Raw genomic sequence first — 25,541 nt, 5'->3', positions numbered from 1 at the left:
TTGCAAAGTTAGTGGAAAAGGGAAATAACACAGTGGAACAAGCTCTGCCCATTTCTGCTTGGCTTAAGTAGGTCTGGCCTTTGTCAGAGTCTCGAACGCTGGGCCATCCATTCCTGATGGCAATCCAGGAACCTGAGCAAGCTTTGAAGGAAGCAATATAAACTGGATATCAACTATTTGTCCGCTGCAATTCTATGTCCCCCTCCCTTCCAGAGAGGACTGGTTTAGCTGCCTGAAGGTCAGGAACCCAGAATGTCCTGGCTGTACTGGCTTTCTCTGAGTTAACAGTGGAAGAGATGGTTACCTACAAAGGGACCCTCATGCTATCTATTTTGGACATCTGTCTCCAGAGGAAGATTTATCCCATCCTGGGCTACTGTTTCACTCCATTTTCTAGACAGAACGTAAACAGCTGGCTAAAATTTTGCCTAGCTTTTCAGTGGCTAAAATTAAAGTTTTGCTCTCAGTCACGTCTAGAGGAACTTACCTATCAATCTTTTGACACAGGAAATGTAATTTAAGCAATACCTATCTCCTGCCCTGCCCCCTTGCCCTTTCTCAGACCTGTTTCTTGACAATATAATCAGCCCCATGCTCTCCAGCTCATCCTGTCTGTGGCACTAGAGATGGATGAAGTTGTCTTTTCCTAACTGAAGATGGGAAAAGAAGCTGCAGAAATCTAATCATGGAGTGAACGGATCAAAGCGTGGATTTATATTCCAGGTGTGACTCCATGGCAGATGATGGTTCGGCCGCTATTGTGGGTGTGGGTGTCTGTGCTGATGAGGAATTTAGAAGGAATAGGAAACACTGCAAAACAGAGCGCAGGAGCAGAGCCCTTAACACATCAGTCTCAAAGGGTATAACAACTATATTTACTCTAACTTCCAGTAGCAGCAAAAATGTTCTGTCTGGCATACTGTAGCTACTTCTTTTCTCCAGCACCTCAGGTGACACGACACCTCTTTGTCATTTTTTGTGGCTAGAAGGGAGATGATGAGTGTTCAACTTCTGCTAGGGGATTTTCTCAGCTAGGAGAAATGCAAGCAGAAGACAACATTGGGTTGATCCAGCAGAAAACAAAGGTGGTGAGAAAACTGTGAGTTTTACATCTTTACATCCACCTAAAAGAGTCTGTGAATTTAAGACTGATATAGCAAGTCTCCTGTCAGGGGGAGCTAGCTGCCAGCCAGATTGGTTTTCCAGAAGAACAATGAAACACCTGGCTGCTGTTTAATAGGTGCACTGTGGCCATTATTCAAGCTTTTGAACACATTCTTTTTGTTTGTTATGGAAAAAATGGAATTTTTCTCTTTATTACACAAAAATCATCACGATCTTGAATTTACCACAGATTCATAGAAGTTAGTGCAGAGTAATCCAAAGGTGGGTTGTTTGGCGTGTCTTGTCTGTCTGGTTTTTTAGCTTTTTTTTTTTTTTTCCAAGTCATTCTTGTATGTCAGATGTTGCTGAACCTGTTTGGTTGCTTTGTGAAATATGGATGGGCATGAACTACCACCTGGAGCAGCTACCTGGAGCAGCCACTACTATGTCTGAGTAGTTCACAAAGACACATTTATTCAGGTTGGCATTAATTAGATGGAGAAGGTGGGAAAGAAGAAAAGGAAGAAAAGAGAAGTTATTGCATTCCTGAGCTGATAATGCATACAGGACTGACAAGCGGAGAGGAAAATTGCAGAGCATAGCCGCTGTTTCTACTGGCAACTGAGAACTGAGCTAAGTCAACAAACGTGGCTAAAGAATAACCCAACCTAGTCCATTCTTTGCAGCCCAGTAGCTTTATTTTTTCAAGGGACTTCTGCTTTTTCTATTTGATCTGAAAAGAGCTAGTAGTATAAATTAGTGATAGCTGTGGCAAATAAATGTTACCTGGAATGGAAAATTGAATTTGCAATTTATATTAAAATGCTGTTGGGGTGCGTTGACCCTGGCTGCAGGCCAGGTGCCCACCAAAGCTGCTTTATCGCTCTCCTCCTCAACTGGACAGGGGAGAGAAAATATAATGAAAAGCTCATGGGTAGAAATAAGGACAGGGAGAGATCACTCAGCAATTACCATCATGGGCAAAATAGACTCGACTTGGGGAAATTAGTTTCATTTATTATCAATCAGATCAAAGTAGGATATTGAGAAGTAAACCCAAACCTCAGAACACCTTCCCCCCAGCCCTCCCTCCTTCCCACCTCAACCCCACTCCCGGTTCTCTCTCCCTCCTCGGGGAACGGGGGCTGGGGTCGGTTCCTCACCCCTGGTCTCTGCCGCTCCTTCCTCCTCAGGGGGAGGAGGACTCCGCACTCGGGCCCTGCTCCGCCGTGGGGTGTCTCCCACGGGAGACAGTCCTCCACCAACTTCTCCAACGTGGGTCCTTCCCGCGGGCTGTAGTTCTTCACAAACTGCTCCAGCGCGGGTCCCTTCCCCGGGCTGCAGTCCTTCAGGCACAGACTGCTCCAGCGTGGGTCCCCCACGGGGTCACAAGTCCTGCCAGCAAACCTGCTCCAGCGTGGGCTCCTCTCTCCACAGATCCGCAGGTCCTGCCAGGAACCTGCTCCAGCGCGGGGTTCCCACGGGGTCACAGCCTCCTTCGGGCACCCACCTGCTCCGGCGTGGGGTCCTCCCCGGGCTGCAGGTGGAGATCTGCTCCACCGTGGACCTCCCTGGGCTGCAGGGGGACAGCCTGCCTCACCGTGGTCTTCATCACGGGCTGCAGGGGAATCTCTGCCCCCTCCTTCTTCACTGACCTTGGTCCGCAGAGTAGTTTCTCTCACATGTTCTCACTCCTCTCTCCGGCTGCAGTTTCGGTTGCACAGCAACTTTTTTCCCTTCTTAAATCTGTTCTCCCAGAGGCACTACCACCGTCCTGATGGGCTCAGCCTTGGCCAGCAGCGGGTCTGATTTGGAGCCGGCTGGCATTGGCTCTGTTGGACATCGGGGAAGCTTCTAGCAGCTTCTCACAGAAGCCACCCCTGTAGCCCCCCCATCTGCTACCAAAACCTTGCCACGCAAACCCAGGACAGCCATGCAGCTTCGCTATGTAAAGTACTACTAGGCATCGCATCTGCTTTTTTGTGAAATTATTGCTCAGCAGGTCCAAAGCTTAAAATCAAGAGTGGATCTCATTGCCAACGGGATGTTATGAACGCCAAAAATATAAAAGGGCTCTCAGAGGAGTAACTGATGGAGATGGGCACACAGATGGCTGTCCATCTCCCTATTGCCAGCAGTAGAGTGGGTATTCCTGGGAAAGGTTCAGTCAGGAACTGGTTTGTTCCTCAGTTTTCTCTTAACTCGTGCATATTCTATGGGACATAGCTTTTCCATGGCAACAGTGAAAAGAACTTTTGGTTAATCTAGTGTGGCTGTTTTCTATGAAAAAGTATGTCTGTATTACAAATCTGAGGTTCAGGTAGATTAAAATTAGTAGCTGCAATATGTATTATTCTCAGCTGGTCTTCTCTGTGGCATATTAATATTAGTCTTGTATGATGTTGAGCTTTTGAAACATATAATTGACTGTGTGATGGCTTCTTCATCAACAGTAACTTGAAGTTTAACACCGGTACCAGTTACAGGACTTTGTCATTCTTTTCAGGCTGGAAAATTTCATGCTCTAGACCTGGAATTTTCATGATAATTCCTCTCTAAAGATATTTTTACTGCTTAAATAAACAGCTAATTTTTTTCTTGAGTCACTATTGGAGCCTTTGTTCTTAGGTTTACCTATTACACTTTGTTGTTATTTAAGCTTTCTCCTTTTCTCTTGCTTGAGAAGAAATGCCCTGTTTCCCATGGGTTTTGAGCTGAGAGATTTGCTTTTACTTGTAATTTATGATAGGTTACCGTAGCAAGAGATTCTTTTGAAGAAAAGCAGAAGATAAACTGTATTGTATTTCCTTGTCTCTTGGTCAGCAATACTTTTGGGGGAAAACTCCTTTACATAGAGTACAGTGACAGTGATACTGAGAACTGCAGGGGCTCTGGAGAACCTACAACTGTAGTGACAGGCTCTTCTTTCAGGCTGATGGGAGAGAATACCTGCGTGAGTCCTTAATCTGTACTTTGGCAATGAGCTGTATTTTTTCTGTCTACATGCAGGTGCACCACCCTGATGAAAACACTGACAAGAGAATAAAGAGTAAAGAGTATGACACAAGAGGAAAGTTGCTAGATAATTAGAGATTTAATAAAATAGAAAAAAAATGGTTGTTCTGTTACCCAAGATTGGTGCTCGTTTAATTTCTTGCAAATCATGAGTACTTAAAGAGGGAGAGTGATTGATTGAAGGGATTAATTAGAGCTATATGTTTAACAAGTGCTTCTAGCTATAATGGCCTCATTAATTAAAACTTGAACTTTGTAAAAAAGCTCTTTGCAATCCATATTTGTTTATGAATTCTCTCCTTTTTTTGTTTTTGAATGGAGGAAAAATCAGACGAACAGGTCATTAGTGCATACAAAAAATAATATAATGTGCTACAGTGATTTATATTTCTTGGAGAATCAGAAAAAACATGAATCAACGCATAAATCAACCATAATCAGCAAGGCTAGCCTTTGTGGAGAAGTTTACTTTAGCAGTCTTTAGAGGTCTGTGTTTAAATTCATTTTATGTGAGGTTACACGAACCGGTCTTTGAACTAACTGTAGACTAAGTATATCATTTTTATGTTTTAAGCAATTTGCTTTCCATTGAGGACATTGAATATCCATAATCCTCCTCTTTTACACATTTTCATTTGTTAATAGTTATATCTCTTAACTTGATAAACTCTTAGGAAAATAACATAAGGTTGTATATGTTTCCATATACATTGAGGGTCTCGATCCTGCAGTCTTTTGCAAATGTAAAGTGCACTTAAGTCACTCAACAGGCCCTATGCTGTTAAGTGAGGATTTGTGTTCCCTGATGCTTTGCTTTGTTTTGTATGAGTTAATGTTCTTTATTAAAAGGCACAGCTTTCTTTTACTAATACATTTCAAGGCTCTTCATTTCAATTTGCTAATGGTCCTCATTCATTTTAAAATATACTGGTACAGTGAATATAGGAATATCCCTGGAAGACAATAGATATACTCTCAGGACTAAAGATCATTTCATCAGCATACACATGCTTTGGCTCTAATCCTCTAAGTATTTGTCTATGAACTTAACTTTATTTAGCATTCCCAGGAAATTCATGTATCTGATGCTGTCTCTTAGTGTCTGCAGAGCAATTGCCACTACTATTCGCAGTAAGAAGACACACTCTTTATAGCAAAGCTGTTGAACTGTGGCTTTAGTTGGAAACAGAACTGAAGTTTCACCTGCAATTCACATGTGTGCATGTGAATGAGAAAGGCATTTATCACATATTCGTGCGAGTCATTTGAAACAACATTTTATTAATATGCACATAATAGATTCCAGTATGCGTTCCTAAGTTTGTAATTAAAGTAATAGCTTGGTAATAGAGCGAGCTGTGTACTTTCCAGTTATTGTGTAGTTGCTTGGGAATACGTTAATTTCTGTAATACAAAGCATAACCTGTAGGAAGTATGTATGGCAAAGAGAAATGTAGTTGGACTTGCCTGTGAACATACAGTGTCTGGGTCACTAAAGATAACATACTATGTCTTATAAGGTTTATGTTTAATGTGGGTGTTTCATATCTATCAGTCTTGATCACTTTTCCGCAAATTTGCAGGAATTTTGTGTTAAATGTAATTTTTTAAAGAAACCTTGACCTAATTCTGTATTCTTTATGTGACTCAAAACTTGCATCACTTTCAGCAAGGATGCTGGCTTAAAAGCAAAGAATAGACAACTTGGTACTTACTAAGACACTTGGACAGGGAAATACGAATTGTTCCGTATTGAACATAGAGCCTGTCCTTGCAGATCTCTTTGGAAAACTCATCTTTCGATTTTTAACACTGAAGCATCACTGTTGCCGTCAGCAAAACTGAGAGCTGGGTATGAGGCTAAAATATACTTTTAATTACTGGAAGTGTAGATTTGTAATGCTACTCGTCAATACCACATAATCTTCCTGTGACACTAAGGTTTATGTTACAACACTTATGAATATAAATTTAAATTGGTTCTCTAATGCGGTTCCTTGTGGCCACTGTATAAAAACATGAACAGATTCAGGCAGTGTTTCTCAAGTTTGTTAACGTGATACTTGCAACCCAGTTTTATGAATCAGATCATGTAGAGGTAAAGCATCATCAGGCATCCTCTTTGTAAAGCACCTTCACCATAGAGACTAATCTGCCTTATATGCTAAAAAAAATATTTTTTAAAAAAGTATAGAACACTGGGGGATTTAGATATAGCCAGCGGCCTCAAAATCAAGACTGCTGTCTAAACCTCTGGAAGTTTTGAGGCTTCCTAGGTTTCAGATCTCATTGTCCTCTGCACTGTTTAGGATTAATTGCCTTTCCAAATACTGTAGCAGAGACTTTGACTTCAGAAGATGTCTTTAGAAACCTCAGGCTTCATGTTTAGTAAGTTTCAGATCAAGTTTGTTTCAGCATCATACTGCTAAAAAGCAGTTTACAACAAAGGGAAAGAAAAGAATTTTCTTACCTTTTCAGTAGAAAACCTTTTCGTGTGATGAGTTTGAACAGGTAAACAATCCTTTAGGCTATGCTGGAGGAGAAGACATAAAAAGGAAGAAGTTCCTGTGGATTTGGCTGGGGTAGTTTTTGTCTTTTTACCCTGTTTTTAAGTATACACTTGCACACTGATATTCTTCAAATCTGTTTTAATAATTTGGTCCTACTGGTGTTTTCATACTCCTGCCTTGATCATTCCCTCAATGCCCTTCAAGGGGACAGATTAGCATTCAGTGCTGTATCGTTAATCTAACAATCGGGAACAGAGTAATTACTCTCTTTCTCTGTCCAAAACCCAAAATGCAGCACTGAGCAAATGGCTTCATTGATCACAGGGAACTGTTAAAAGCAAGTCCTGTGTAGCAGTGAAATGGGATGGAAGTAGCTTTTATTTTTCCCTCTCCCTGGCTCACCTACTCCCCAAGATTACAAGTAGCTGCTGTACATTGCAAGGAAGGGGATTTTTTGTTTGTGGCCTACTTTCAAGTTTAGAAAGATACTATTTTGTCTGAATAAGGGAAATCAGATATTTGATGGTGCAATTAATAATCTATTCATCTAATATGAATCAAGTACTACACATTGCTCCTCCAGCAAGGCACAAAGTGTTTCAGGATCACATGCTGCTGTTGAAATTACAGTTTGCCTTTCTCCAGAGAGCATTAATGGTGGGTCATTTATAGTATGTCTTATTGGGCTAAATTAAAATATTTAAATACCGTTATAAAATGCAGATGAAGCATTAGAGGGGAAAATGGCATATGTGTATAGAGTCACCCATCGTAATCTTAAGACTTCCATCAATGAGACAACAGGGGTTTTATAGCTCAAAGAACAATTAATATTAAACAACTTTTTGAAGGAGAATTGGTACTCGGCATTCATATGAAACAGTTTCATATTAAGAAGCTGTTCATATTGTAGCACATGAGTTGCTCTTGCTGACATAACATTTCCTCATTTTTCCAAAAAGCCAGACTGCCTTTTTCTTCCTTCCACATCCTTGATGCACAAAGAGAATCACAAGGTGCAGACACTGATTAAAAGGCAGAGGCATCTCTGCTTTCTCCCCTTCTCTTCCTTGGGGTGGGCAGAGGACGTGACTGATCCGTAATGGACCGAAGGTATTTGCCCAGAGCAGGAGAGCCCTACATCTCTGACGTGCCGTTCGGAAAAGCGATGAGGCTGCTCTAACTCTGGCTCTGTTCAGCAAAAGAGTGAGTTGCAAATGTCTTTCGGATCACCCCTCTGTGCTGACCGACAATATGGCAAAAGAAGAAAGAATGGAGAGAGACTATTTTTAACCAATCCACTGTTGTTATTTTTCGTCAGCATAAAATCCTGTGATTAGCTGTACAGAATTACTAATTTATGTGAGCGTGCTTGCCTGTGAGAAAGTTACAAACTGCAGACATATTAGCATATTTGTTCCAATTGTTAATATTTCAGCCCCACTATGACCTCATTATACTACGCTATGGCATCTGCTTTCTGTAGACAGCGGACCGATTGTTTGCAGTATGTGCCTGGCAGCAGCACCTATCAATCTAAAAAAGTATGTCCCCTGTCCATCAAAATAAGGTACAATAAAATTCCACAAGTAATGAGCTTTAAAACAAAGATCGTATTTCAGTTCTGCACATGGAATGAGTGGCATAGAGAATTCTCTTTTGTGGGCAGATGGCAAAGCGGTAAAAATGAGGTTTTGGAAACGGCATATTAGGATTTCCAGACCAACGAGTAAAAATCTTATTTTCTAGCTTTCTTAAAAAACACCTGGACCAATTTTCAAGTCCAACTGTTTTTACCAAGGTATTTATGCCTGATGTGTTAGTGAGACAGCTGAACCCAGCAAAAAGCTGTACTGGATGCTTGTGGGTCAGTAAATTCCAGTAGTGACACTGGAGTACAGTTTTGTGCCCCATCTAGGTTGTTTCTCCCAGCCAGTCCTGGTTTTATCTTTTTCTAGGACTTGGAATGCTTTGTGGAAATAGGATTTCTTGTAACCTAATTGGGCACCTGCTTGTTTCTATCCTATTGTTGACCTGCTCCAGCTCCTAAGGTGCTCTGTGTCTTGATTGCAAAGAGTATTGTAATGAGAACACTGTACTCGTTACTATCCAGTACAGCTCTGAGATGTGCAGAATACGAAGCATGCTATTTGGCACTCCCTTGGACAACAGGATCGCACTGGCCAAACTCTTGCCACGCAGAGCTGACCCTGAATTCTGCAGAAACAGAAGGCGGCACAGCAAATAGATACATTCTGGAGATTCTGTCATCAGAAATACATAATTTAGAACCCACACATGATGAAATAATAATTTTACAGTGGTTCAATACATAGATATTCGTTAAGTATCTGAGCCTTAAGCTATGTTAAATTTAGATACATTAACTTACCTCTCTAGTAATATATTAGCTCAGTCTTAGACTGAATTTCTTCACAACTTGACTGAGCTAGGGATATTGCCAGTTGAAATCTAGTGAATCTCTTGGACGTAGTTTAAGAAATTACTGTCACCAGCTATCTGCTTCTTTCCCCTGCTGTAACCTGCTGTAACCATATACACCTTAAGTAATCATTTTTTAGTTTGTACCTTGCAAAGAAACTCATGGGCTGTGGTTCAGCACATAATCTACTGATTCCGTGGTGTGGGTGGTAACTTTTAGCAGAAAGGGGCCATTGGTGGCTGACACATCTTGTGTTTCCTTAGTAAGATTCACCAAAGCTCTTAGTGGGACCATAAGTATGCAAATCCACAGCTGTGCTGGCACTGAGCTCTGACGGTATCTTGTTAAACTGTGATAATTTGATCGTATTCAGTCATATATCTCAGTCCTTCTGCTACCTGAGAATCTAACTCCGTGTCCAAAGACTTGTCTAGTGGGGCTTTCATGAATTTTGATAGATATTGCAGAGGAGGGAGGCTAGAAGTCATCTATTTTACACTTGACACGTGAGTTCAGAAAGTGGAAGAAGGGAGATTAGCATGGTAGGGGATGGGGATATCTGTCAGATGCATACTTTATCTTAAGCCAAGGTTCTTGAATGATAGCTGGAACAAAGTAGCATAGCCAGTGGCACAAGCAGAAGGTTTTGAGGCTGTGGATTTGAACACATAATTATTTCGCTGCCCACATGCGTGTGTGTGTGCATACTTGTGTACGTGCAGTGAAAAGTGCACTGAAGGCTTTGCAGGCATACCATCACACAGACGTACTCAGATAAGTTTTAAAAGCTTTTTCAGGTGTCGTTTGTTCAAACGTATGCAATGTTCCCCTCAAACTGAAGAAGCAAGCATGCAGAAATCAAGGCAGATGTATCAGTAGAATTAAGATTATTGGAATGTTTTGCGTCACTTTCAGGATTGATTAAGGAGAAGATTTAAATATAAAAAACTATTTATTATTGGAACTTTGTGGCTGGTTGTCTGCAAGCAAAGGGCATGAAAAACTCAGGCTAACTATAATGTGGATAAACAGAGCGGCAGGGCAGCACCTGCTAATAATACTGGTCTTTGGACTGGTTGATGCCAAATGCGTCTGGATGAGTGTGAGCCAGCACGGCTGGAGGAAAGGTCCAAAGAAACTGCACGTTGCTTTTTAATGAAAGATCAAGGCTGGGATATGAACTGAAGAACCTAAAATCCTTCCGGCTAGGACTTGTGCTCTGGCCCCTGCTGGGCTGCTTATAACTTGACTTGACTATAGATTATCCATGGACATTTAATACCATGGAAAAGAGTTCCAATAATCATAATCCCTCCGCACATCTGTCTTGCTTTCTGCATGCTCATTTCGCATGTTACAAGCTGTCATTCCACACACATGCTAACAGACATTGCCAGCAGAAACCTTTAAAAACTTATGAGGAGTGTACATTTGTGAGGGCTCTGGTCTATTGTTTCAAGTAAATGAAATGAATAGGAAATTAAATAATCACAACAGTTGTTTATTGTTTCAATGAGAACAAAGTGTAGGCTCGTCCATGGAAGAAAGACCAAAGGCAGCGTGGATTTGCAACCTTATGCTCGAATGTCTGAGGTATGTTTTATTTCACTTTGTTGTGTTACCATTGTATGAAAGAGGGCATTGCAACATGAAAAACAGAGAACAGGAGGAAGCAATTCTTTCCTGCTGTTTCCACTTTGCATGAATTTTTAACACCTTTGTCGGAGACCGAATGTCTGGTGTGACTTCAGTCAGGATTCCTCCTGGGCGCTTTGCTGAAGCACTTGTAGTTTTCTGTTGCAGTTTGCTGCTTACACGCAAGTTTAGCTAAAAAAAAAAAATAAAAAAAAATTAAGCAACTGCTATCATCTTGTGTTTCACCTGCTGAATTTCAGAAAGTGGGGTCTCCATGCTGTTTGTGGGAAGAAAATTCTTTCCCTCAGGCGCTATGCTCTTTCAAACTGTCCCCACTTTTGGCAAACTCCTGCTGGACTTTGTGCTGTTAAGTTTTTGAGTAATATTTGGAGAAAACAGTAAAAAAAAAAAAAAACCACGAACCGGTTATTTACCGCGAGTCTGTCGTGCAGAGTTCTGCCGCTCTGGAGAACAGCAATTTCGGAAACGTTCGTTTTGCACGTGACAGGTTTGACCAGTCCGGGTCAGCCTCCTGTTACTGCCCTGGGTGCTGCCAGCCCTCATTTAACGCTGGGTTAATTGCCCCCCCAGGTCCGAGCTTGGCTGCGGGGATGCTCTGGGAGAGGATCCATTTCTTCCCACCTTCTCAGCCCACCGAGGCCGGCCCTTGGGAGAGGAAAGGAGATATTTTGCTGTGGGCGCAAGGCGAAGGGCCGGCTCGGGGAGCGCGGATCCCGGCGGAGGCGGTTAGGTGGAGCGGGTTTTCCTGCCATTGTAGGGGAGATTTTCCTGTTGTGTTTCGGCCGTGACCGTCTCACAGTCGCAGCCGGTGCTGCCGCAGGATTACGGGGACCGGCGGTGGCTGCTACCGCCTGGCCCAGCTGGGCTGCCGGGGTTTTTCGGAGAGGGTCGGCACGGTCCCCGTTGCTGCAGCGATGTTTCGGATGGAAGATGTAGGGCGGGATCCAGCGGTGGGTATGCGGCTGGGTGACTCCTCCGGAGCTGGAGTTGGCGCGTATGCGTAGGCTTGCCGTTGCAAGTAGTTTAGGGAGTATTTTATAACGCGTTTAGCAGGCGTAGGGGAGGAGTTGAAGTTTGCTCTGTTGCTGTGATGGATTATCTTTTCGGTACGGAAAACTCAGGGAAAAAGGGAGCTTTTTTAGCAAAGAGTATTTTTCGTCTTGTGTTTTCAAACGAGGGCTTATTGTTGTCTTGTTAGCTGTAAAACTAGCGAGACAGATAAAGAGGGCATTAGCATCTGCATACTGTTTGTATCTGGAACATTATAATTCTGTTTTAAAAATAACAGATGAAGGCTGAGATACATATTTACATGAGAAGAATGAAAAAAATATGGTCATTCCCTAAAGCCTGCTCCGCTCCTTGTGCAAAGTCTTTAAAATCCCATTTATTTATTTGTAACTGATGAAGTTACATAACCTAAAGCGATGACGTGTTTAAATATGAGGGCCAAGAGACGATGTTTTTTCAATGGATGTACTTTTTGGCACCGGTATGCTCACAGCGATGGTCTGGTCACTACAGTTATTTTATATGCAAGTTCTGTATCCACAGAAGTCCGCAAAACGCACCATACATTTAGGAAGAGCAGAAGCATGTATAGTCCACAGGTAAAGAATTTCTAATGTGATTTGCCCAGTACAGTGTTTCAAGCTGAGCAATTCTCTGAGAACAAGATAAGCTGACATCGTCAAGTTTTAAAGTAGATATTTAACAAGCTCCTGGAAAAAAAAGCTTGAGGTTGGAGGTTGTGCAGATGCATGTCAGTAATTCTTTCATGAGTGCTACTCTCTTCATTACAGTACCAGTGACCTGCTTGCTAGCTGACAGGAAATGTACAATTTATTCTAGTTTTCTGAGATAAACTGTGAGACTTTATATGTTGTTGATGAGGAGCGTCTCAACAGGATGCAATTAAGCTATTGTTTTTTCTTTCCATGCTATCTTAAAAGCTACTAAGCTATTTTGTGAGTGACATTGAGAACCTTTTACTTGAGAGGCCTATCTGGGGTATTGAGACAGTTATTCAGAAGTGATTGCTCATTTTAGCTGTTTTTTCCTGCCCCCTTTTGGGATGTTCTGAAGACTATCTGCAGGACAATTAATTTGAGGATGTCAAGTAAACTAGTAAGTAGTCCAACCAAACTAGTAAGTAGTCCAAGCACCTATAGCCGATGGATGCTTTTCTTGCGCATGTGTGTGCGAGCCTATGTGTGCGTACGTTTGGCAGAACACAGCCATAGCCAGGTAGTGAAAAAAAGCACTTTCCATTCATTTCATGCGGCTACTCAGCAAGGCCTTTCCCATGATCAGGATCTCCTTGAGCACTATAGAAGAGCTGTACAAACCAACCACCACCCACATCCCAGGGCTGGGGGGAACTGGGACTCTAAGTTACAAAGACACCGTAGAGTGACGGTTCAAAACCACAACGCTTCCAGTTGGCAGAGTGAGATTAAATTTAATATTGGATCTCCTGGCTGTTGTACAGTTTTCTGGTTACTGTCAAGTGAAGCTCGGGTAAATTGGATCATTTTTTTCTTATCACTTCACTAGCTGGATTAGAAACCGATGTTACCTGGTTTCCTAATTTACTTCAGCTCCCAGAGCATCTCTCTGGTCATCAGTAGGGTTTAAAAAGACTAGTAGTATTTACCACTTCAGTTTCTAAGCTGCAAATTACATTGCTGATGCAACACAGCCCTTTGCCGCTTAATTTCTTAGCTTGAAGCAATGAAGTTTTGCCACAGCGTGGTTACTAAAAACCGGTGAGGCAAGATTATGTGGCTGTGGTGAATGATTGGTTTTGTCTCAGGTCTTTAAAAAGTCTTTAAAGGATAACATTCTAAAGGATGTGAATGCATAGAAGAAAATATTTGAGATCACCAGGGTTTATTGTGGTATGTTTCTGTTAAGTAACACTTTCTCAAGAAATAAAATACACGTGGGCGTGCCTCTGGTAAGCAACAGAGCATTACTGGCTCTTTGCAAAAAGCACCAGCTGACATGACTCAGAAAGTCCTCAAGAGAGGTTAAGTGGAAACTTGCCACCTTCTTAGGATTTAGCTTTATTCGCAAGGCATAAAACCTGAGACTTTGCATCTCACTGTGAGTGAAGGGTGGTACCCCACTGAACAGGCTGGGTTGGGCTGCCAAACCCTTGAGTGTCTTAGGGGCAGAACACCGGCTCGTGAACCACTACACACAACTCCGTGCTTCTTTCTATTCTCAGTTGATTTTGCTGTTTTCATTTTGTGTCCTGTTGTGTCAGGGTCAAAATTTTTACTCATGCACTGTTTTGCTCGTGCATTAACCGTTTTGGGTTATTTGGGTTACTGCTGCCGTTCGGTAATGCCAAGCAACCTGAGGAGAGGACTAGTCAAGTTGTTACTACACTCCGAGGTATTGTGAGTGGGAGAAACTCAACCCTCTGAAGCCTGTTTGGGAGCTGCAGTGGGATGGCAGGGAGGACAGGGATGAACGGTTGGAAGGACGAGGGTCTTGCACCTGCTTCATGATCTGCAGTATAGGAAGGCAAGCTACTATTTTGTCAAAAAACTATGAATAAAACACAGAAGTTGAAGTTAGGTTTGTCTCGCTGAGCAGGCTGGTCTTAAGACTTAGTGCAGACCCCATTGCGTCTGCTTCTCAGGAACTGTCCCCGTGCCCTTCACATGCAGCAGGGACCAGAACCATCCGAATCCAGAAAAATCCCCGCTCAGTGGTGTCAGCTGGAAACAGGTTGCTTTGGGATCATTCTCCTGCAACTCAGTTCAGTTTCTGTGTATCCTCTTGGATCTTTAAATACAAAGAATAATAGAAATGAAGCACATTGGAAGAGAATTACTGGAAGCAAATTTGACGACATGAGTGCTTGTTGAGCTCATAAGAATAACAAAGAATAGATGTAGATGCTCCATTTTCTTTTTTTAAAGCTCAAGAACACTGGAAATAGTTACTTGTTAGTTGATGTAGTCTTAATTTCTTACGTTCTTAAGTTCCTTTCATACCTGGAATGAAATAAGCATTACTTAATCGTAAAGATAATCTAAAATAGTTTAAATGAGACAGCTTTAGAGATGTCCATTCCTTTCTGTTGACTGCCAAGGGACCCTACAGAGACCAGTTCAGATGAATGCCACCCTCTGTGTTTAGGAACCACTGTGCAGCAAGAGAGAGGAATTGGTTTCTCATATTTGTTCTGCTGGTGATTTGCTACGAGGTATTTGCAGATTTCTGTTGTGGTCTACAGGGCCAAAGAATGCTCCCCAAATCATTCTGCTGACGGAGAACAGGAACCTAGTCCCCCAAGGGGGGGTGCCAAAAGCATGCTTATGGTGGCCCCAGTGACACCAGTAGGACGGGAAACGTCCCCACTCCTCTGGGAGCTGGCCTGGGGGTCTGGCGAGGGGCCATGTGAGGGTTCTGCTCCCCAAATGGAGGAGCAGCCCTGCCAGTTCCCATTTTGTTATTCCTGGGCCCAGGAAAGCCGAGGAGGGTGTTTCCTGCACCAGTGACAGAGGTTTCTGTCAGAGGTCTAAAATAGATTATCTTCAGAGCGCAGATATAATTTGTTCCTTATCCTCCACCCTCCCATGGTTCACAGCCAATTTCCCCTTCTAATTACCTGATTACAATCTTGATTTTTAAATACACCACTGATCCTATGGAGTTCAGTGTACTGAGAGTACAGCAGGCATAAATTTGAAGGAGCTCCTCAGTGTTGGACAGTGGTGGTTTTTGCAATTGCCAGAATCTCTTTGTAGTCTTTACACATGTACAGAATATAACTCTGAGAGTGTGTGTGTTTGTTCTTTTAAAAAAAAAAAAATCAAAAACCTTTTATAGGTTTTTTTAACGACCACATATGAGGAGCAGAGAGCAGGACAGCGAGCGGCTGTGTGCCTTGTAATGCATAGGGATAGCTTTATAAACATAAGGAGCTTTAGTCATCAAAAGTGCATCTTGCAGGATGTTTAAATTCAGAGTCCTGTGTGGCAGGTGAGGTCACACCTTCATACCTGTTGCAGTTCCTGGGACATTTCTTGCTGCTATTTTAAACGCTTTCTTTGATATGAAACCTTGGGGTTCTTCCTTGGGAACTTCTAATGTCCTTATCTAGGTGGAGGCGATGATTATGAATTTAAGTAGTAGTTACGATTCCCTTTACTTAGCTGCAGGGAAAGAATTCCTAGGACAACTTGGTGGAAAGAGAATGCAACCATTTCTTTAAGCCACCCTAAGATCTTCCCTGAAAACTTGGAGTTGCTCAAGGGCCCCAGTGTTTCCAAGCTGCACTAAATTATGTATCCATGTGTGTGAACACCTATGACTAGAAGGAATGTGCTGAACTATTTCTGGCTATTTCTGTTGCTGTATCATCTACGCTAAAGATCAGGGAGTACCATGTCACCTAAGGCATTACACAAGTGAAATTCCCAGCTGGGGAAATGTGAGAGATTTCCAGTTCTACGGTGCAACCAAAGCCCTATGAAAACTGGTGGGGTTTGGTATTTACTTTTTGGGTCAAATTATTTCACCTTCCTTTTGTTGCAGAGTAGTATCCATCATCTAGGAAGCTCTCAGCTTGAAATGAGAGAGAAGAAAATCTGCGTGGCATAGAGCAATTTGTCCCCTTTGGCAAATTTTGGGGGTTGCTCCAGTTGTTGTTTCCCCTGCTGCTAGTATCCAGACCAAGATGTGAACCCGATTCCTCAATATTTGTTGTTGTATAGTTATGATATACCCCAGAATAAATACCCGTTTCTCAAATGAAGAGTGCAAATTTAGTTGAAGAGGGTTTTGGAACAGACCTTCAGCTATAAATTTGTTAGGAGGTCACTGCTGATGCCAGTAGACCTGTGCTGATTCACATGCGCTAAAGATTAAACAATCCTTTGCTTTTCTTCCCCTGAAGCTTTTTGAGGAAATATTAAATCTTGTATCTAAAGAATGTAAAGCTACGAGAGTTGCACAAATATAATAATCAAAGGTCAAAAAGCATTCTGAATGTATACTAGTATAGGTTTATGCACACCTGTGTAATACTGCATCTAATATATTACTACAGATAATATTAAATCAGCTATTTATTGATTGCCTCGGGATTTACAGGACATGATTTTTTTTTTTCTCACCTGTTAGCTTTTGAGGCTCAGTTATTGTTTTAGCTCTCATGAGAAGGAATATGTGATGTTGTGCCAAAGACCTTAATTCTGTGAAATGTTCTTGTCTCACTGAATAACACACAGGATTCGGCTTTTTGAAAATATGTTCTCCTCTTTCAACCAGAGAGGGATGTTGTCTAGGCTTTATACCACTCCAAACAGGAAAGCAGGTGTGCTTTTGCTGGATTAATATCCTTTAAATGTTGCAAACAACTGTCTCAACATCATGGAAACACTGCATGTAACTTACTTCTAGACACAGCAGCTAATCATTCTTCTATCAATGAAAATGTATAACTAGGACGAATTAGTAATTTTCTTTTATGCTGAGTATTTGTTTTCGCATATCAGGAGCTGTTGAACAGCACTATCCTTTGAATATTTATTAATTTGCATTGCTTTGATAAAAACCAGTGGGAAAACAAGTATTTGCTTGCTTCAGGGTGTGTGCAGCTTGCTTTCTTCAGCATTATAGAAGTTTTCATTAAACATTTCTAAACAAAAAATTCTGAGTTCTGATTATTAATTTGGTTTACACTACTTACACAAATTACACTATTCACATGAATATCTCACTAGCCGTGCTGCTGGCAATTACTAGCATCATGAGTACTCATAGACTTCTGTGTCCGTGCTGTAGAAGGTGAATGCTGTAGAGGACTTGGGACAACCTGGGCTATGAAGCAGTCCATTGGTTTAATCACATTTGAAATGTTTATTGAATGTGATGTGAAACAATCACATTCGCTTGTTGGAAGGAAAAGTTTTTCCCAAGACAATTCTGTGTGTATCTTAGAACAGGATAGAAAATGGCAAAAAGAATAGCGTGGTTTGGGGTTTTTTTTTCCAGAGCTAACAGAAGAAATTGCAAGTGCTTCCTTTATTGCCCATAGCAGATTTTATGACAAGAATGTAAACTTAAAATTTTCCTTTTATAGTGCGCTTAACAGAAAAATACTGCCACTTTGAAAACTACAGCTGTGTACTATGATAGTAGCCTGCTTAAGCACTCCATAGTTTATTCAGGAATAATCAGTGTGTTGACTATAATTCCTCTTGTACTATAAACCTAGGATACATATATGTATGCACACACACATGCCTGTATACATGTATAATACATTTTATTACATTTCTTACATGTTTGTATTTTGTATAAAATTTCATTTCATATTCATATAATGGCAGTTTAATAAATTAGATTTTCTTACTGAAGAAGTTGGCAAGTGTTTTCTACAAAAATACTTAATCTTCAAGTGTTCAAGCTTTAATTTAGCCTGCAGTCTTGTGTCCATTTATGAATATTCCTATATATGAGTTTGGAGGACCACGGCTGAAACAGCCTTATGGTAGTAGGCATTTGGTAGTAGCCTTAACACTACAAATTGTTAGAACACATTATTGGGAAAAATGCTGTTTGAACCTGCGTGGGTGTATTTTGGCCATAATTCACCCAAACATGAGAAACTGCGATTTTGCCAGAGAGATAACATATCAAGGAATTGTGGAACGTGGCACAAGTCCAGCTCTTTTGCCCAGTGCTATTTCTTAGTGAGATGCTTAAAATTTCCAGAATGCCCTACAGCTCTGTTTCCTCCTTCAGTGTCACTGAGTTCACTACAATCTAAAAATTAACTGAAACAGCTTTAATTCATACAATGAGCTCCACCTTTACTACAGCGGAAAGCGAACTTCATAGGATATCCTCTTCCACTGCTTTTTGACTCCTGGTAGACGCTCTTCTCACCTTCCCTGAAAGTTGTAGGAGCAGTTCGAATAGAAAAGGAGCAGGAGGCAACACGTGGCATGCTAAAACATCGCCTGCTAACTTTATTCTAATAGCTAGGGATTTATTCTGCATGGGGAGAATTCTGTAGTGTTTTACTAACAAAAGGTGACCTCAGTATACCGGAATTTTTGACACATTCATTTTTAAGTATAGTTTTATACTTGTAGTGGGTTGACCATGGCTGGACACCAGGTGCCCACTAAAGCTGCTCTATCACTGCCCTCCTCAGCCAGACAGGGGGACAGGGGAGAGAAAAATACCATGAAAGGCTTGTTGGTCAAGATAAGGACAGGGATAAATTGTTCACCAATTATCATTGTGGGCAAAACAGACTCAACTTGGGGAAATTAGTTTCATTTATTACCAATCAAATCAAAGTAGGATAATGAGAAATAAAAACTAAATCTTAAAACATCTATCCCCCCACCCCTTCCTTCTTCCCAGCTCAACCCCATTCCTGATTTTCTCCACCTTTTCCCTGCCAGTGGCACAGGGAATGGGGGTTACGGTCAGTTCCTCACCCCTGGTCTCTGCCGCTCCTTCCTCCTCAGGGGAGGAGGACTCCGCACTCTTCTTCTGCTCTGGCACGGGGTCAGTTTAGTTTTAATTTCCCTCATGTCTTTTTATGTCTGAAGAGTTTTGGGTGCGCTTCTGTGCAACTGGAGGTATTAATGCCACCTGCAAAATATGCCGTGCTTAAAACAAGAGGTATAAAGATGCTAATTCCACTAGGGTTAGTAGAAATCTTGCCATGAACTACATTGAGATTGGGATTCCATTTACTGCTTTGCTTACCACATAATGCATAACTAATCATTATGTGCTGGGGAGATGTCACAATCCAAAGTTACTTCAGTATATTTTTGATTTTTAAATAGCACTTGACTTTTGACAATCGCTTTTACTTTGATATTTGTTCTTAAAACTACCTCTTGTGGGTAGAAAAGGAATACTTCTCATTTCAATGATATTTTCGTAATAGTATAATTTTCTGCCAGTAATTCCACATTTTTGCAGATATGAAATTATGTACTTGAAATTCCTTCTTTCTGGGTCTGGAGGCTGTCTATGTGGTTTTCAGTTTATGGGCCATGTTGAATATGGAATATGGAATACAACCATGTGTATATATAAACCTTGCGTATTGAGTTTCTGCCTAATCTTCCGGTTTATTGTAGCCATGGATTCTCTACCACTCTCAAGAAAAAAACCAAATTACTGAATATGAAACCGTAAGGCAAGGGCCAGTGAGTTTGAAAGATTTTGTAGCTGGATCAGCAGCACACTCTGTACTTCGGGCACCAACCTAAAAGTGAAAGCAGTCTATTAAAGAGTAATCACTGGATTGCCCAGAAAATGCAGCCCCTCTTCAGTGCCTCTTAAAGGTTTCATTATTCAGTCCCAGATACAGTGTGTTTTGACTTATTGGCAACTGCAAAAGACAACAGGGAAGTGTCATTTTTTGGTTTCTATCAGCATGCTCAGCTCTGATTACCTTGGAAGATAGGCTCTTATTCCAAGATGTTTACAGTCCAAGATCAGATTTTGGCACCCTTGCTCATACTGAATAGCATTAGTCAGGGCTGAGCTGCTGCTCATTCAGGTCAGATAGATCAGAATTAGTCATCAATTGAGATGGTGGTATTTATGTAGAGCCATGACGGTGATTCAAACATCTTTCCATGAGGCAGTGATGCAGATGTTTTTCTGCTGCTTTTATCTGTTTATCTATACCTCCCTTTTACACGAGTAACACAAAAAAGCCTTTGGTTAAAAAAATGTGCTTTAAGAAGGAAACCGAATGAATGAAACCATTTGGCACATGAAGGAGCAGGTGGGATTTTGTACAGAAAGAGTAGCATGGAAGAAAGCCCCGTATTTCAAACGTGGACCTAAGAAACAAACCCGAAAGGTTGGCAGGTTTTCACTGGTCTGCCAATAGATGAGCGATGATTAGTTTGCCTTTTTAAAACGTTGTCTCCTGCCAACCCTAAATCCCCTTCTCCCGTTTCCAGCACAGCATTCAGTCTGCAGTGTAAGTGGATGATGAGGTACACAGTCGTGGTGTGGAAGGGATTCAAACAATGTGAATGAGATTTTGATCTTCTGGGACTTCTGTGATACAGAGAGTGAAGAGGAAGAAAGACAAACTGGTCTTCATTTGCAGAAAAGTCTTTCATCTTTTCTGTGCTGTGTGGCTATGGCTGAGGAGAGAGGAGGGGAGTTGTCTTCCTGCTTGTATCAAATTGCCAGGCCTTTAATTTTGACCAGATGCACCATGCAATTATGGCAGCTGATGGATAGTTATAAATGAATTAGGTTTTGGCAAACTGAACTTTATTTCAAGTAAGATCAGCGTCACGGAAGATACGGGAAAGCACATTTTGTGATGGGGTGAGTGCATTTTTTAAACGCTCAGATTTCTTGGCAGAATAAAAGGACACATTATTGCCAAGAGGCAAAGTATCCTAATTTCTAAGCATACCTCTGGAACAGACGCCTCGCTGCTCTTCCCACAGAGCAAGGAGCGCTAAATACCAACGGGCAGCCTGAACCTTGCCTCTGTTTGCTGAACTTTCCCTTTTGCTGTGATTCACACTGGGGTTATAGGTAGCATTCCTGCCACTGCCACCGCGCTCCCCACGCTAATTGTCGTGAAGTACAGAAGGTTCAAGCACGCTTGGTTCCCAAGGCTGCTAATGAGCCCTGAGCTCTCCTCACCCTTAATGAACCAAGGTTTGTTTGTGGGGGATTCTCGTCCATCCCTCCTTTTCCCTGGTCAGGGGAGGAGGCAAGAGTTCACCCAACCAAACAATGACTTTACAGTGTAAAGACGATGCAGCTGTGCCATCCGAAGCCGTCCTCAGTTATGAGCAACAAAGCTTAAATAGATTGTACTGTGGAGAGGTACAGCTCTGTGAGTGTGAAGCATAGCTTTTGCTTCTGCTTCACTGACCTGTCTGCTTGCAGCGGCGACGGGCCCTTGACGGGAGCTTAGGCAGGGAGAGCTGCGTCGGGCGACTCTTTCGAAACCACTCTCTGTGATGCTGAGCGCAGGAAAGGAAGAAAAATGAAGTTTCGGTTGATCTCCGACGGGGGTGTACTGCTGCGTTCCCCAGAAAATCCCATGCCCTCCCTTTAAAAGCCATTGATTCCTCATCCACTTCAGGTGATTAATAAGGCCACCAAGGCAAGTGGTAGTTCCTAAGTTTCAGCAGGAGAGAATACTCACACAAAAGTGGATGCACGCACACACAAACTCCTCTTAGACTAATCACACATTTCACTGTCTCACTGCATTTTACTATCTTACTCTCCAGAGGCTCTTCTTGTACCAGAGGTTAGGGTCATCAGAAATTTGGGCTAAACTACTGTTTATTGTTTACTTCACGCACCTTCCTTTAGGCATTTCAGTTACAACACTGTGATGCTCTAGCTATATTTATGTTCCTACAAACACGTGTGTGATATATTTTGGGGCATATGTGTACAGGTACATATGCACAAAAGTAGAGGTACGTATAAATACAGTTGCATATGTTCTTGAAAAACACAGGAGGAGCATACTAGTATATGATATATATATCATACATATATATTATACGTAAAATGCCACATGCTTTCCTAGAAACATTATTCCCTGTATATATTCAGATATATATTTATGGAAGTAAACACAGACACGTAGTCTAAATGCTGTGCTATTGCTATAATAGCAAATGAAAATTTCAATCTGACAAAATAACTCTGTTAACTGTAATACCAATTGTAAAGTTATCAGTTATATTAGTGTGCATTAATCCTTGCACAATACTATACAAAGGTGAAGCTTTTTTAAAAAGTTTTACTCCTAGATGAGAGAAGCCAAAAGCAGCATCTGCAGAAGAAATCTGATTTTGCTGTAATAGCCTCTTTGAAGGTCATCATTTTGGGTTTTAATAATGCACAGAAACATCTGCTGTTTTCCTCGATCGCATGAGAGAGAAAGGGAAAGAAACGAAGAAGGAGCTTTTGTTTTGCATCCTTAAGTGAACAGAGGGAGGGGGGGAAAAATAAAGCAGTCCAGTTTTAAATACCTTGATGTGTGCATGTGGAGGTTCAAAACTTTAGATTGCTCTCCCGCCCGGCGTGGTGGGTTGATAGCCCTGGGAGCAGTGGCGAAAGTTGACAACCCCCCACGGCTGACCCCTCATGTTCTCTTTCGCCTAATCGAATTTTACGTGTGTTTCCAGATAGCTGATCAGCTTCCCTGGATTTCGCTGACGCCACAGGAAAGCTTTGCCTGAAGATGGAAACACTGGAGTCGGAACTGACCTGCCCTATCTGTCTGGAGCTGTTTGAAGACCCGCTGCTGCTGCCTTGCGCTCACAGCCTCTGCTTCAACTGCGCGCACCGCATCCTGGTCTCCCACTGCGCCACCAACGAGCCGGTGGAGTCGATCACCGCCTTCCAGTGCCCGACGTGCCGCTATGTCATCACCCTCAGCCAGCGCGGTCTAGACGGGCTCAAGCGCAACGTCACCCTGCAGAACATCATCGACAGGTTTCAGAAAGCCTCCGTCAGCGGGCCCAATTCCCCCAGCGAGACCCGCCGGGAGCGGGCGTTCGATAGCAACAGCATGTCGTCCTGCGAGAAGGTCCTCTGCCAGTTCTGCGACCAGGACCCTGCCCAGGAGGCGGTGAAAACCTGCGTTACCTGCGAGGTCTCCTACTGCGAGGAGTGCCTGAAAGCCACGCACCCCAACAAGAAGCCGTTCACCGGCCACCGGCTCATCGAGCCCATCCCAGACTCTCACATCAGGGGATTAATGTGCCTGGAGCACGAGGACGAGAAAGTTAACATGTACTGCGTGACCGACGACCAGTTAATCTGTGCCTTGTGCAAACTGGTCGGGCGACACCGCGACCATCAGGTGGCAGCTTTAAGCGAGCGCTATGACAAGCTAAAGGTTAGTGCTACTTATCGACCTCTCTAGCCAAGCAGCGTGTGGTCGGGAAGGGAAGAGCCCTTCGGTTGCATGCTAAATTCCTCCTTTGGGCAGGTGTCGGGAAAGGTCGGTGCGCGGTCGGTAGTCAAGACGAGATACACGTATAGATCTATACATGCATTCGCCCATCACCCTTGGAACGGTGTCAGGTTTTGCTTAAAGAAAGATTCCTCAGTTGTGCTTTGATTTCTCTATAGCTCTCATGAGGAATATGCAGCATATACTACTGTTTAGGTGGATTTTCTTACCTACCTACAGCTTTATTCCTGGCAGCTGGCAATGTTTAGCACTGGCTGCACAGAGAGAGGCACTGATTGAAATGTCAGGCATTCTTTGCGTACGCCCCGCTGTTGATTACTTTTCATTTGGTTGCTTTCATTGTGAAAAGTCCTTTGCATCGTCGCTAACAGGCGATGCATTTATCCCTGCCGGCTTCAGGGATGCCAGCTGCCCGTCCAGCCAGGGAAACCGAACGCTGGCTCCGCTCTTCCCGCACTGCCTCCTGGAAACAAACCCAAATTTTTTCTGAGCTTCTTGTGGTATTCCCGTGGTTCGGTGAGCTGCTGGCACTTCTCCTGCCAGGTGGCCAAGTTGGCTCTGTCAGCCCCTTGAACCCGCGGAGGACAGTCTGTGTGTTCCTGTGCGTGGCTGGGAGGGTTTTTTGTTTTTTTAAAGATGGACTGCAATTGAGAAACCGCAAGTGCAGAGGGCAAGGCTTATCTGTCAGCCTTCTCACTCGGAATTTCAGAGGCGGAAAAAAGAAACGGAATTAATAGGTTTAACTAGCTGGAAGGGTTTTCTTAAATACCTTCAGACAAAAATATGTGGCTGCACACATGTCTGTGATAACTTTATGTGAGCGGAGGTGAAAATCGGCATACACGTGCTCTGTGGGTTTTGTGCCTCTGTGCATGTGCAAACATGCAGATCGTATTCTATGATTATTTTAACATAATGAAAGACACTTCTTTACCTGGACCTACCTCATAGCTTCCTTTCATCTCTTAAAAGACTTTTTTATGTACTAAGGAGGAGTTGTTATTTTTGCTTTATTTTTTTTTCTAAACACGATTGTTATTTTAATAATTAAGAGTTTAGCCATTGTTAAGATGGGACATGGGCTATAAATGTGAATAGAAGGTGCCTGGACACTTACAGTACTTTTCAATAATCCAAGGGCTTATATCCTTAACAGGTGCTACTATTTAGTAAGCTAACAGTGATTGAACAATTATATTGTTTATCAACTTTATATGAGTAGGAATGCACTACTTAACATGAAATACCCTCAGAATTAAATACTGGATAAGTATATTTTTGAGGATGTCAATAAATATTAAACATTTTAGTGTTAGTGTACTTAGATATGGCAAGTCTTGAAAGAAGACTTTAAAAGGCATGTATCTTCTTCTGAGATCTTTGACTTCGTATTGCAGATAGGAAAAAAGAAATTTAGGGTATATTTGCATGTTCTATGGCTTTTCTGGGCCAAGATACCTAAGCAGACTCTGAATGGGTATCTCAGGCAAGCAACATTATCGTTAGATGTTACACAATTTAACTAACTTGGCAGAAGTCTAATAAAGTGCTTTCTGCCAGCCACCTTGAAGAGCAATTCAAGTACTAATTTACACTGGTTAGTGTAGGCCTGGGTCAAATAACTCCTTCCTTATAATGGCAACTCCTATCATTATAATAACTGTACAATTTTTTTGAGATGTGGACTTTCTTTGTGCCCAAACTATCTAGAAGTACTTTATACAGATAATCATTAACCGACATGACACCCAGTTCCTATCCCCTTTGTCATAAGGCAGCCTGTTTCCTTTGCTAATGCCAGTGATGACATTAGTCATGCCAATTATGCCAG

The 25,541-nt window shown here is 42.2% G+C and overlaps 1 protein-coding gene across 4 annotated transcripts in view; it reads left to right on the top strand.

Moving 5' to 3' along the window:
* MID1 (midline 1) overlaps positions 1–25,541 on the top strand; it is a 251,344-nt gene that overhangs the window by 126,200 nt on the left and 99,603 nt on the right. For all 4 annotated transcript variants that reach the window (XM_075057344.1, XM_075057343.1, XM_075057346.1 and 1 more), the window contains exon 2: positions 22,917–23,632. In XM_075057344.1, the coding sequence (XP_074913445.1) occupies positions 22,973–23,632 (660 nt within the window). In that variant the 5' untranslated portion in view covers positions 22,917–22,972. The remainder of the gene's footprint in view (positions 1–22,916; positions 23,633–25,541) is intronic.

This window comes from Buteo buteo, chromosome 25 (assembly GCF_964188355.1).
Source record: "Buteo buteo chromosome 25, bButBut1.hap1.1, whole genome shotgun sequence".
In the NCBI taxonomy this organism is placed as follows: Eukaryota; Metazoa; Chordata; class Aves; order Accipitriformes; family Accipitridae; genus Buteo; species Buteo buteo.
This window is presented reverse-complemented; position numbering and strand designations above follow the sequence as displayed.